We start from the raw sequence: 14494 nt of genomic DNA, 5'->3' as shown, positions 1-14494 counted from the left end.
GGCTTGATTCTACGACACCTGCACCCCTGCCGCCGACCCTGAGCATGCACCCTAGATTCTGCCCAGTATGTGGATAGGTGTCATCTTTTGTTTAATAATGCTCCTGTGAAGCACGGTGTGACTTTTTATTACATTAATGGTGCCTATCTAAACACATGTTGCAGTATGAATGTGCAAAGCACAGTCTGTGTGCCCCATGAGGCTTGCTAACCTTCCTCATTAGACTAGACAATAAACTCTTCATGTGTATCAATTGCTGATTTCACTGTGCTTAAATTTTGTAGGTCTGGAGGTTTGTTACTGAGGGATATACCAGCTGCTAAACTGATTTTGCACCAAGGGCAGTTCCTGCAATTAATGGGAAGGCAGATGCCCTGGCTTAGCAGTTCAGAGGTTTAAAAAGGTTTTTTAATACTGTTCCTTCATTGGTGGTTAGGTTCTCGGTCAAAACACCAAAATTTATTTGTATCTTAAGCCTGAGACAATGTGAATTAATGGAACCATTTCAATGCTTTTCTCACCAATCTCCCATCTTCCTCTCTCTCTAAACTCAGTCGAAAACTCTGCTGCTTGTAGTTTTATTCAAATTAAGCCCTGTTCACACATCATCTCTTTGCTCACTGACCTACATTGGTTCCAGATTGCCTCAATTTTTAAGTTCTCATCCTGGTGTTTAAGCCCCTCCATGGCCTTGCTCCTTCCTATCTTTGTTACATCCTCCAGCTCTACAACCCTCTAAGAACTCTGCTTTTCTCTAACTCTAGCCTCTTATTCATGTCTTGCTTCCTTCACTTGCCATTCTCAGCTGTGCTGTCTACGCTCTAGTCTCAGGAATTCATTCCCTAAACCTCTCCTCCACTCTATCACCTCCTCCGAAGTGTTCTCAAAACCTATCTCTAACCAAACTTTTGCTCATCTGTCCTGATGCCTTTCCTTTGACTTGGTGTTAATTTTTGCTTCTGTGAAGTGCCCTTTCATAAGAGTGATTAGGTAAATGTAGCTTGTGTGGTCCTCAAGGTAATAATGAATATACACCTAAGCAACCCAGAAAAGGCAAGATGTTTCAACAGTCCAATCCTAAAGGAACATGTTGCATGAACATACCCTGATTCTCAGAAGGTTCTGAAGCAGGTTTCTAGAATATTCATTTACAACTCCATTATTTATTGCCCTGCAAGCCCCCACACACCTCTTCCTGCACCACTCTGAGTGTCTTATCCAAAAGTATAGACTGAAATATTCACACATACCTATGAATTACCCTCAGCTGATTGGGAATGGGACTATTTTTCCAGAAACATTCACAAGTCAACATTAAGATAAAAGCAAAATACTGCGGATGCTGGAAATCTGGAACAAAAACAAAAATACCTGGAAAAACTCAGCAGGTCTGACAGCATCTGTGGAGAGGAATACAGCTAACGTTTCGAGTCATAAATTAAGTTTTTCTAAGTGTTTTTGTTGTACAAGTCAACATTAATTGCTTTCATTGGGACAAAAATTAAAATACTGGAAATCTGAAATGAAAACAAAAAAGAACACCTGTGGAGAAAGGAAAATAGTTAATGTATCAGATATTAACCCTTTGTAGATTCTGATGAAGGGTCATATACCTCATTTTAATCTTTTTCCCCACAGACACTTCTCGTTAGGAGTCTCATCCATGTAGCCACTACTTATGCTGGAGAGGGAAGGTGGAAAAGGGAATTCCTTCAGATCTTTAATCTTGCATGAGACAGGTTCATTATACAATAGTGCTCTCACGTTTGCACTCAGTACAATGGACATAGCATTCTTTCATCTGTATGATCTACATCTTTTCAGCATTTGGCTCATATCTCCACCCTGCACTGTTAATCAAACTAAAACAAGCTCAAAATTCCACATCTTTTCCTGTAACTTAGTGATCTGAATTTCGGAACCTTTCTTTTTGGCTTTGAGTCGTCTTCAACTAATCGATGTAGTTCTGAAGGTAGGGAACTCAGAATTATGTGCACAATTGCAGAATGCAACCTCACCAGTGCACAGGATCATGTTTTAAGTTGTAGTTAAATGCCCTTGTGATGCATCCTAATATTTAGTTAGTTTTATTTTTAACAGTTTCTCTTACAGGTAACAATTAAATTAAAATTATTTTCCTTTTGTAACTTATGGACATCCCCTCGTAACATGCATGTTATTCATTATTTCTACTATTGATTAATTATTTTATGCTTGACAAGTGTAACCCACATTAAAGTCACAATCACTTTTCAAAGTCTCATCAATATAGCATTAAGGCTTCTCTTAATATTTGACAAGGGATCCAATCCCAGAAACATTTTAAAAAAAATATTACTATTAATGTAAAATAAAACAAGGAATGTGGCTTTTAGTCCACCCTCCCTGTATACGGCCATTTACTGTAGTATGATCATTTAAAACTCTCAAACCTTGTTGCAAATTTCAGGTCTGCTTTAGGTATGTGCTCCAGTTCAAGCAACACCATGAGTCTATTGTGAGTAGACCAATTGTCCCTGAAGATAGGGAGTGTAAATATTGAAATTATATGACCTGGTGTGGTGGCAGTGAAAACTCTGGAACAGTTGTGTTTCAGATCTTAATTTGATTGTAAACAGTGGTGGAAACAGATTCTAAAGGAAATTTCAAAAGGTTATTGGACATATATACTTGCAGGGTTTTGGTGAAAACCGGCCAAGTGGCGGCCTCTTGTGCTGGAAGACACTATGGCCTAGATTTTGTAGTAGTATTGACAATGAAACTGTTTGCAGTATTACTCCTTTGAAATTGATGGCAACTCCTGGAGTCTACAGACATGCAGTTAAGCCTGGAAACTAGAAGTTTCTGTTAATGATCTTGCACTTCACCATCGGATGTGCTGTTGAAGTTCCCACAGATGACAATCCATTGGAAATCACTGAACTTGACAAACTTTGCTTCACGCTGATAAACTCCTGGTTTATTAAAAAAAATCTTGTTTAATGAGGTAAATGGGTTTTGAATAGGATATTAAGTTGTAACTGCACAACAACTTGATATGATAACCTGCTGTTGTATTTGTGTGATATTGGATTTTTCCATTCCAATAAATTCCATAGTTTTAATTTTTTTAAGTTGAAATATCACAAAAACTTTAAGTATCAATCATTTATTTTACTTAATAAAATCTAATTAAAAGCGAAGAATGATCGGGGCATTTTACGTCCTGTTTTGCTGTCAAAGAATTCTTGAATGTGATTGGCTGCAATGTGGCTTGATGACATCAATGTTACTGGAGCTCCCCTTGGACTTGCTGCCAGATTCAAATTAATACTGGGAATGGTGAAATCTATGTCATTATAAAGTGCTAGATGTTTGTGGGCAGCTTTCTTTGATGTCAGCAGTGAGCACCATTGCTTTGCTGCTGACCACAAAATCTGGGCCATTGATTCTAAGTGGAGGTGGGAGAGGCAGCAAATGAGCTGATGAGAAGAATGTTAGGATAAAAATCAATTCATTACAGAATGGAATGAATTATTAAAAATTGACTTTCACCTTTTTAGATTTTAAATTTTTGAAAATATATATATTCTAACCATTTCCAAGAAATGACCACTGCAGGAATGTTTGTTATTGGAAGGGCACTGTTTGAGTGAAAACTTCATTGTGAGTGAGTGAAGTACCGCTGGTGACAAAGTTAAATGGTTCCTATTGATAGCGTTTGTGTTAGATCTGACTGCTACTGTGTTTTCACCATTGCTGGTCTATTTGGACCTATACTCTGACATTGGGAAAAGCCCTGCCAGGATAAGTCAAAGCACCATGGGACATTTGCTACATTAAAGTTGCTTTATAAATGCAGGTTGCTGTTGTAACAATGCTAGTGTGCAGAATTGTTCTTTTTGTAAGCATTGGGACCTTGGTGGGTTTGGAACTGAAGTGCTAAATACAGAACACTACTGGTTGAGTTCTGTTGGTAGTTTATATTGAGAGGTGACACCTATGTCCAATAATGTAAGACCGTCTTTCAGGTTGATTTACAGTATTCTCACTGGTGAGTTAGAAAATTTTGGGTTTGAGTATTGTGCCAGGAATGAGCATCAAAACCTAACAATATTCCAGTGCAGCATCGGAGTGTGTGATAGGTCAACTTCAACCCAACTCACTGGGTAGGAAACCCATTGGATCAAGGGGAATGCTGATTTTTACACCCCACTCAATGGTGCCAATATTGATCCATCCCACCTGTCAGGAAGTTTGACGGGATTAGGTGAAATATTGGTTTTGCACTCGGTCTGATTTTATCCCCATTGAAGTCAATGGGTAATATTGAGCAAGATGTAAAAATCAGTGTTCCACCTGATCTGGTGGGTTTCTCACAAGTTGAGCTAAATCCATCCATAATGTATGAAGTGTTGTTTTGTTCAGTTATTTAACCAAACCTGTGTTTCAGTACTTTAAATGTATCTTCAAATCGTGCTGTGGGGCTTTTTAAGAACAGCATAAATTCTCCTACCATTCTTTGCATGCCAGATTAACTTTTTTTTGCTGCTCATGAGATTTGGCAGTGTACAGAATAGCTGCTACCCATTTACTTTTCATAACTGTTACTGTACTTAAGTTCATTCTTTGATATCTTTTTGAAAGATGATGAGGCGCTATATAAATATGTCTTTTTAAAACCATAAGCAGTCAATTTTCCTAATTATGAAGAGAAGTGCTAACTGCAGTCCAACTACAGTTTGAAAGTGACTTCTGTCACTGTGGGTAGAGAAATTAGTACTATAACTACCTATCAAGGAAACCACTCATTTCTCCCAATGAAACCTACTTAGTTTTGGACTTTTATGATGGTTCATGGAGAGAAACGTGTTTAGCGACAATTAATAGGACATTGCAGATACCTTTTTAAAGGTAAAAATTTTGTGAACAGGCACTTTAAAACAAAGGAATAATATAACATTTATTCAGCTGAGATATTTTTATTTGCATAGTGAGTATCACGTATAGAAACAGTTCACAATAAATCTGTGTAGCTATTTCAAGGACTGCTCAGTTTTACCAAAAATACTTGCTTCATTTAGAATAGCCAGGGTGCATGATGCTGAAGAAACTATCAAATACTAGTTTTTTCAGAAAATATGACACCATTATTTGTCAGTATTTCTCCAAGTATAACTCATTCTTCAAAAATTTATTGTGATTCTTCAGGAGTGCCTCACTTACAGGCTGCACTGATTTTTCCACAACAATTGAAAACTTACTAAATACATGTCAAAATATCTACAGCATGTAATGCTGCAATTCACCAAGGCTCCTTCCACAGCACCTCCTGACACCTGCAGTCACCAGTACCAAGAAGAACAAAGGCAGCTGGTGCAAGGGAACATTACCACTTGCATGTTCCGCTCCAAGTCTTAGACTATCCCACATGGAAGTATACCACTGACTCATTGTCACTGTATCAAAATCCTGAAACTGTCTCCCTAATGGCAGTGAGTGTAGCAACACCATGTGGTCTGCAAATGATTCAAGAAGGGAGGTTATCACTTTCTCAAGTACATTTAGGGATGGACAATAAATGCTGACCTTGCCAGTGTAGTCCACGTTTTATGAATAGAAAGAAAAAAGTTCCTTATTCCTTCATACCACTGTTACACCTGTTTTGCAAATTAATTCTAGCCTCTAGATATGCCTGCACTGTCTTCCTTTTGCAACCTTCTAAATGGCAGGATCTGCCACCTTCATTTATCTCTCTTAGCTTCCTATCCAAGGATCAAATGGACTAATACAAATTGGGGTGCACGCTAGCAGTAAAATAATTTGAAGTTTATATAGGAATTGTTGGGAAAACAGAGAAGGCCAGGCAGCACCGCTGAGGAGTGATAGCCCCAAACTTGGAGGCGTGTTTGGCGTGATGGTGTAGGATGGAGTTGTAGAATTATGGGTTTCTTGAATGTTTCTTAAGTTTTGTTCTGTAGGTTTCTTGCCTGACAGCAAGTTTGACAGTATAACCCTGTAGTACAACACTGCAGCTGAACAGGGTCTATGGAGTGGTGGTGTTGAGGTTGTTCGGTAGGGGGTGGGTGTGTGGAGGCTGTGGTTGGGGGAAGGGAATATGATTGCAGGGGGCTAATAGATGGTGGTAAAGGTGTATGAAAAAAGAAATCATTGGTAGTGGGGTGAGTTTACAGGATTAGCTGTTGGGCCTGAAGGAAAAGTCTTCCCCCTGGCTCACAAGCAGTACAGTAAACATACTTGGCTTATGAATTTTACCCTTCTTGCCTTTTACTAGTGTCATTTGAGACTTCATGGGGTGATTATCCCTGACTTTTTGCGAGTCATCCCAGTCCCATGTTCAGGGTTACAAGTCAAGGCCAGCGATGGAACCATCAATTTTTCATAGTGACAGCAGAAGACCTAGAACCTTGAGGGACAATGGCTGCTTACAGGCAGAGAATCATTTGGGAAAATGACTCGTGTTTCCTTTAAGCACGTGAGGAAGGCAATGAGAAACCACCTCTTGTGTTCTTTTTCTTAGTCCAAAGCTCATTGAGATTGAAAGTGGGAGGCTCTGAGGAGGTGTGGAGAGATGAGCAGAGGGCCTGCCCTTATGCAAATCACTATTATCTACTTCCATTTAAAATTAAGGCACGCAGCCTCCTTAAGATTTCAGTGACTGACCTGCTTCCTGCGAGCGGACTGCTCACTCTCCCCTCATCCAGCTTCGTAAAACCAGATGCAGTCTGATTCGAGGTGGGCTGTAGTTCTGGTTTCAGCTTTTGTAACTTTTTAACCTCCCAACCTGAACAAAATTGAACCATTTTTGGGGAATAAAATCATGCTCAACAACACTTCAGAGCAATGATTTTTCTTACATAACACTGTTTCTGTCGTCTTAGATGCTGTCTGACATGCTGTTTCTTTTTCCCCCCAGCATTTTCTGTTTCTAATTCAGATTTTCAGCTTCTGCAATTGAAGTATGCTGATGTGTAGTCACTGCAGTGATGTGAGTAGATCAAAGCTCTGCAGCCCTGTCACATCCAATTGTGTATCATGGTGGACAATTAAACAATTGTTAAATTGTCAGCTCCACAAATGTTAAATTGAATGCTCCACAGGTATCCTCATCCTTTGATAAGGAAGGCAAACATGGGAAAAAGATACGGCTGATGCATCTACAACAATCTTCAGCCAAAAGTACTAAGTGAATGACCCATCTCTGCCTCCTCCTGAGGTCCCCAGCATTGCTGATGCCAGCCTTCGGTCAACTTGATTCCCTCCACATGATATCAAGAAATGGCTGAAGGCATTGGATATATGCAAAGGCTTTGGGCTTTGACAACATCCGGGCAGTAGTAATGAAGACTTGTGCTCCAGAAATAGCTGTCCCCCTGCCGGCCAAGCTGTTTCAGTACAGCTACAACACTGGCATCTACCTGACAATGTGGAAAATTGCGTAGGTATGTTCTGTTTACAAAAAACAGGACAAATCCAATTCGGCCAATTATCAGTCTATCCTCGGTCTCTGCAAAGTGATGGAACTTGTCACTGTTTGGATTTCACCATGCTCACATGGCTCCTGACCTCATTACAGACTTGGCCCAAACAAGGACAAAAGAGCTGAACTCGAGGTGAGGTGAGTGACTGCCCTTCACGTCAAGGCAGCATTTGACTGAGTCTGGCATCAAAGAGCCCTAGCAAAACTGAAGTCAGTGGGAAGGGGAGGAACTCTCCATTTGTTAGTCATATTTAGTACAAAGGAAGATGGTTGTTGCTATTGGAGGCCAGTCATCTCTACCTCAGGACATCGTTGCAGCAATTCCTCAGGGTAGTGTCCTAGGCCTAACCATCTTCAGCTGCTTCATAATGAACTTTGTTCCAAAATAAGGGCAGAAGTGGGGATGCTCAGTGGTTGTGCAGTGTTCAGTACCATTCACGACTCCTCAGATACTGAAGCAGTCTTTGCCTGCATTCAGTAAGACCTGGACAACATTTGGGCTTGGGCTGAGTGACTTATGATCTGACTGAGTACAATGATCCCCGTAAAGACCAGTAGTTTTTTTTAAAAAAAAAGCGAACTTCCAGTTGCTAGCTGAAAGGATGACGCAACAAGGTTTCATATTTTAAGACTTTTACTGTAACTGCCAGACTGAAAGCACTATTGACTAAATACTTTTGTGGGCAATTTATATTTTCAACTACAGAACACAACTTTCCTGTTTACTTTTAATACAACTGGAAAAATCCACTTTACAGGAACATTTTACACAGTCCCCTAAGTAGTAATTTGATTTTCCCAGATCCAGCCCGAAGTGACTCTTATCTCCCAAGAGTTTACTTCTGTTCTTTTCCTATCCTTTCCTCGCTTGGCAACCTTTAACCCCAGAACTGTACATTATGGTGATGATTTTTCATGCAACTTCTCCTTCTAACACAAGCCAGGCAAATCTTCCAGCCTCATTTCAAATCCTCATGAATTTGGTCTTTTCAATCAGAGTGAACTCCCAGCCTCATTCCTGCATGGTGAACCAGATAGACTCAGCCTCCAACTTCTCCCCCTCTCCTGGATCTTAGTGGAGAACCCAACTTTTTTATCTTGGAAGTAAATGGGCAGTTTAAAGCCTAACTTTTACAACCTGACGTTCTCAACACCTTTGGAGTTTAAAAGCAAAAAACTGCGGATGCTGGAAATCCAAAACAAAAATAAAAATACCTGGAAAAACTCAGGCAGGTCTTACAGCATCTGTGGAGAGGAACACAGTTAACGTTTCGAGTCCGTATGACTTTGTTGAAGAGTCATACAGACTCAAAATGTTAACTGTGTTCCTTTGGAGATTAGCAGTCTAACTACAGTAAACACAACTGCTGCTGCCATTGCCTCCTGGGTCAGAGGCACCTTACGCTTCTATCAGAAATGACCCAAGCATCCCTTTAATCTCACTCAGGCTTGCTGTCAGGCAGACTGCCAAACAGGTTACAACGTACCCCCACCCCAACCCATCACACCCAACCCCTCATTCTACCTCAAATTAAAGACACAGCCCTAAAATACAACAATCATATAAACCCTCATATTTGTAACATTATGTCCAAGAGAAAACCTAACTATCTCCCCATTACTTTCAACTACATCACTATTGCTGAATTCCCCTCCATTAACATCCTGGGAGTTACCATGGACCAGAAACTGGACCAACTGTATAAATTCTGTGGCTACAAGAATGGGTCAGAGGCTAGGAATTCTACAGCGAGCAACTTGCCTTCTGGCTTCCCAAAGCCTGCCCATTGTCCAGAAGGTGCAAGTCAGGAGTGTGATGGAATACTCTTCATTTGCCTGGATGAGCGCAGTTCCAGCAATACTCAAACTCAGCATCATCCAGGACAAAGCAGCTTGCTTGATAAGCACCCCATCCACCTTAAACATTTTCACCCTCTGCCACCAGTACCCAGTAGCAGCAGTGTGTACCATCAACAACATACATTCAGCAACTCGCCAAGGCTGCTTCAACAGTATATTCCAAACCTTTAACTTTTACCACGTAGAAGGACAACAGCAGATGCATGGGAACACCACCGCTTGCAGGTTCCCTTCAAGTCGCTCAGTATTCTGATTTGGGTCTACTTCGCAGTTCCTTCACCGTCATTAGGTCAAAATCCTGGCACTTGTACCTTAATAGCATTGTGAGTGTATCTATACCACATGGACTGCAGTGGAAATGGGCGAGTCAGATTTTTTGGAGCAGCAGCAGCTCTAGTCAAAGATTCTGTCTGTGTCTCACCAGCATTTGTCCCCTTTCGCCCTACCATTGATTTTTGGTGGGCTTTTGAAAGTTAATTCACCTGCCACCCCCATGTATTTTGATCCCTGCTGTAAGGTACGATTTAATGAGTTAAGTTGTTTTGGAACTTTGTTCCAAAATAAGGGCAGAAGTGGGGCTGCTCAGTAGTTGTGCAGTGCTCATTACCATTCACAACTCCTCAGATACTGACCTCAGATACTGAAGCAGTTTGTGCCTGCATTCAGTAAGACCTGGACAACGTTTGGGCTTGGGCTGAATATGGGACAGCTATCACCAATTTTGGTACAAGCCCCCCATTTGATATTAAGGGGCATTTTTCAGGGCTTGGTCGGTGCCAGGTCTGTCCGGTTTTATTCCTTTTCAACTTTCCTGAAACAGTTTGGTACAACTGAGTGACTTTCTAGGTTGCTCATTGGGCATTTGAGTCAATCGCATTGCTGTAGGCCTGAGTCACACGTAGGCCAGACCAGGTAAGGACAGCAGATTTCCCTCCCTAAAGGACATTAGTGAACCTGATGGGTTTTTATGACAATCAATAGTTTCATGGTCACCCTTATTGAGACTATTGATTAATTGAATTTATTAATTAATTGAATTTAAATTCTGCCAGAATTGGACTTGAACCCAACACATTAGCCTGGGCCTCTGGATTATTAGTCGAGTGACATTACCACTACGTCACCATCTCCTCTAGGTTTTGGGAGAAAAAATGAATGGGAGTACGATTAATGGACAGGTCCTTGAGTGCATAGATTAATAACAATTTCTAGGGGTCATGATATATCAATTCCTGAATGAGTGAATGTAGGTAGTAAAGTCATTAAAAAATCAATAGATTTTTTTAGTTTTATAAATAGTGGCATCGTATACATGAGTAAAGGAAGAATGAACTTGTTACAAATATTGCTTAGACCACAGTTAAGAGTACTGTATATGGTTTGAGCATCCTTTTTATGGAAAGGGCATTTAGGCCATAGTTTGTGTACAGCTTAGATTCACCAGGTTGATTTCAGGGAAGAGAGTGAATCGTCCAAAGAAAGACACTCCCTGTTTTTTTTTCATCCAAGTGTTCCTCTATACTTTACAGGATCTTGAGGGTTCCTTTACTTCTCCTGGGATCTAAGCCAACGTGTATGCCACTACTTTCAGGAATTCGCTTTGATTCTCCTCAGTGTTCCCATTATTCTCCAAGATGTAAGATTTCTTAGGGTCCTTCCACTAGCATTCAGCTAGGTGATCTTCCATCTCCCCTTAAACACCTCGTGATTGTGGACTTCCCATATGAGCATGAGCCTCACTGCGCTCTTGTTTAGTGACTCCACATCAGAAAGCACCCTTGTTTTCTGATAGCCCTCTGATTCTGGCCTACAGCTCCTTGCAGTTTCAAAGCTGCTTACAGGGTGACTTAACTGCCTTCTGTGAGAAATCTCAGATAAAAACCCAAAACAAAATGGTACCTGCATAACCTACTTCTACTTCTGTAGCAATGTTGCACACCTGGGATGTTCCAGGTCGAAACTTAAATTAATTATTGCCAACTTTAAACTTGCCTCTTGATCCAAAAAGTATAGGGATATTTTAAGGCATTCTTTTGTTTACCAATTGCTTTCAAACCCTTCTTTGATCTAGGGAAATGCATTAATAATTTATTTCTCTAATTGAGACATCTGCAATCTTACCAGAATTACTGGCTCTATAACAAAGTTAACAGAGGACAACCTGTTGTTTATTGTTTTAACATATCCAACTTTAACCCCTTCAAGTAAACGTCGACCACCCTTTGGATTGTAATTATCTTGGCATTTACCAATTTATCAAACTCAACTTTTTCTATTTATCTTTCATTTAAAAATCCAATCCCTCAAACTAAAAATTATGCTTCTAAAACGCATGAATTATGAAATTAGATATTTGTAACAATGGTATGGTGCCAATGTGAAGAGGTTATTCTTTCGAGATGTCTTACTGCGTTTCAGTGCATAATTTGCTCCTGCATCTTTGAAACAAGTTTATTGATCAGAAACATTTATAATTGTAGAATATGGACAAATTGCATATTTTGATGACAGAAATTTTATTGCAGCTTCCTTTTTACTCACAGGTACAACGGTTCCCTTCCAAATGGTGACAGAGGACGCAGGAAAAGCAGATTTGCCCTTTACAAACGACCCAAACCTAATGGAGTCAAGCCCAGTACAGTGCATGTTATTTCCACTCCGCAGGCTTCCAAGGTATGTGGTTAAGTTTGTTGGTTGGGATAACCATTATTTATAATCACAGTGGAGTTTGTACCACTTGAGCTTCCTTGTTGGCCTAATTTCTTCTCCCTCAATTATTTTTTCTTGTGACTGACATAAGTAGGGTGAACAGATTTTCAAAAGGCAAAACTGGGACACATTGAAAGGCCTTGGGACAGCAATGCTCTGTGATGATTGACAAGCCGGGTCACCAATGGCAGGAGTCTGGGGGAGGGGCACCTGAAGGTCATGTGATGCCATCCCCTGGAATATCCAGTCAGGGTTGGCAACCCTATTAAGACACCCAGTTTTTGAAAATGGCAGTTAGGAGCTACAGACTTGTCTCAATGACATATCTGACTCTTTTTTTAAAAAAAATTGAACTAAAGCTTTGTTTGTCACAAGATCCCAGACAGAATCCTCTATTCCACTCTAATTTTACTGTGCAATGCACAATAGTAAGACAAATCTCACTTTTAAAAAGCCTTGTTTATTTTCATTTGCTCACTGGGTTCTAATAATAGATGCTTTCAGCTAGAAGCTGGATTTTAAATTAGCAAACATACCTAAAGTGTGGAAGATTTTGTTTGCACCCAGAGCTACAAGTAGGAAAGCATGAAATCTTCCAATGAAAAGATCGCTTGAACGTGCCATGGCTCAACTGAGCTTGCCTGCCACCTTCCTCAGTGCTGATTGATGGTTTGTCGATTGATGCCATCTGGCTACCACCTCAACTGCGGCTTGCAGATGGCGGATACTGCTGTCAATCTTCTGTCGTCACCCAGAGGCTGAATCCCTTCTGGCTCCTAGGTGGTGCCAGGGGTTAATTACAGGAGGTTATTACTCCATGACTTCCTATGAGTTATCCTCAGTAACTCCTATAAGTTAACTAGTGCTTCCTATAAATCAGTGCCTCCCTTTCTGGCCTCCAACTATGTTCTGCTGGCCTCCGGCTCTTTCCCGCTCTGCAGTTCTTCCCTGATGGCCGCCTCCACGGACAGCTTGATTGGCCAATTGGAGTATTCTGATGGAATGGCCAATCAGGGCACAAAAACCAGGGTAGCAAAAAGCTGTCCAATGCTGAGGAGAAGGATTTTTTTTTCTGCGAATGTGGGAGTGTCCAGTGTCTTGGTGCAACAGCTTAGTGGTTGGGGAGGGGGCAGCATTTCGATTCCCAAGTTGCAGAACAGCCTAGTGTGAGAAGGTTTTTTTTTGTTAAATAAAAACAAAAAACTGCGAATGCTGGAAATCCAAAACAAAAACAGAATTACCTGGAAAAACTCAGCAGCTCTGGCAGCATCGGCGGAGAAGAAAAGAGTTGACGTTTCGAGTCCTCATGACCCTTCGACAGAACTAGGTGAATCCCAGGAAGGGTTGAAATATAAGCTGGTTTAAGGTGGTGGGTGGGCCCAGGCCCACCCACCACCCACCACCTTAAACCAGCTTATATTTCAACCCTTCCTGGGATTCACCTAGTTCTGTCGAAGGGTTATGAGGATTCGAAACATCAACTCTTTTCTTCTCCGCCGATGCTGCCAGACTTGCTGAGTTTTTCCAGGTAATTAGGTTTTTTTTAGTGCCTGCCAACAGGAAATTGAACTCATGAGCTGGGTTTGAAGGGGGGGGCACTAGGGGAAGCTGAAAACCTGGACATTTGTGCAATCTGGAGAAAACTGTCAGGATACTAGGACGTTTAATGAAAACCCAGGACTGTCCTGGCAAAATCAGGACATCTGGTCACTCTAGACATAAGTATTTCAGGGATATTTTTAAATGATATGCAGTCCCAAGCACAAGGCAATAAGACAAATAAAATTTAATGACTTACTCTATTGATATGTTGGTTTCGTGAGTTTGCTAGACTCAGCAAAAATTAGTGCTTCAATTTGGTTTACTGGCATTGCAAATGAATTTTGAACATAAAATTCTATTTGTTATGTTGTTTTTAGAGAAGATGAATAATCTCACTTATGTTCTCGTGCATCGCCCACAGCTGAAAGTGAGTGTGGGTGGACTGCTAGTTGCAGACCTTTGCCTATCCTGCAACTGAATCAGGCCAAAGGGTGCATAAATGTGAAGCCTAGAAGTACTTTCTGTTCATTTGTTTGGGAAGGTGTGCAGCTTTTGCTCAGTGCCTTGTTACATCTATGGGTTAAGGTGGCAAATCAATGTGTCACCTCTACATCAGCTTTTACTTGATGTAATGTAACTTCTGGGTCACTAGGGTTAATGTTACTGTAGTTTCAAGTCAGTCTGTCATGATTTGAGTTTTGGCAAATAATTTCTTAACTATTTGATCTTCACACTAGCTGCATGTAACTGTTAAGCCATCTTTTTAACTTATTGAAAATGTTTAAATAATATCCTACGGCCTGCATTAATATTTTTGATGCTTAAAAACTCTGGAAGGACATTGGGTTATTTCTTAATATCAACAATTTCCTTGGCATTCTACGCTGGTATAGAGTAACTTGC

At 40.6% G+C, this 14494-nt stretch overlaps 1 protein-coding gene across 2 annotated transcripts in view; it reads left to right on the top strand.

Moving 5' to 3' along the window:
• LOC121292268 (E3 ubiquitin-protein ligase pellino homolog 2) overlaps positions 1 to 14494 on the top strand; it is a 206417-nt gene that overhangs the window by 101849 nt on the left and 90074 nt on the right. For both annotated transcript variants that reach the window (XM_041214081.1, XM_041214080.1), the window contains one exon: positions 11884 to 12013. In XM_041214081.1, coding sequence (XP_041070015.1) covers positions 11884 to 12013 — 130 coding nt within the window. The remainder of the gene's footprint in view (positions 1 to 11883; positions 12014 to 14494) is intronic.

Source organism: Carcharodon carcharias, chromosome 20, assembly GCF_017639515.1.
Source record: "Carcharodon carcharias isolate sCarCar2 chromosome 20, sCarCar2.pri, whole genome shotgun sequence".
NCBI classification, from domain to species: Eukaryota; Metazoa; Chordata; class Chondrichthyes; order Lamniformes; family Lamnidae; genus Carcharodon; species Carcharodon carcharias.
The sequence above is the reverse complement of the archived record's forward strand: the minus strand, read 5'-3'. Positions and strand labels throughout refer to the sequence as shown.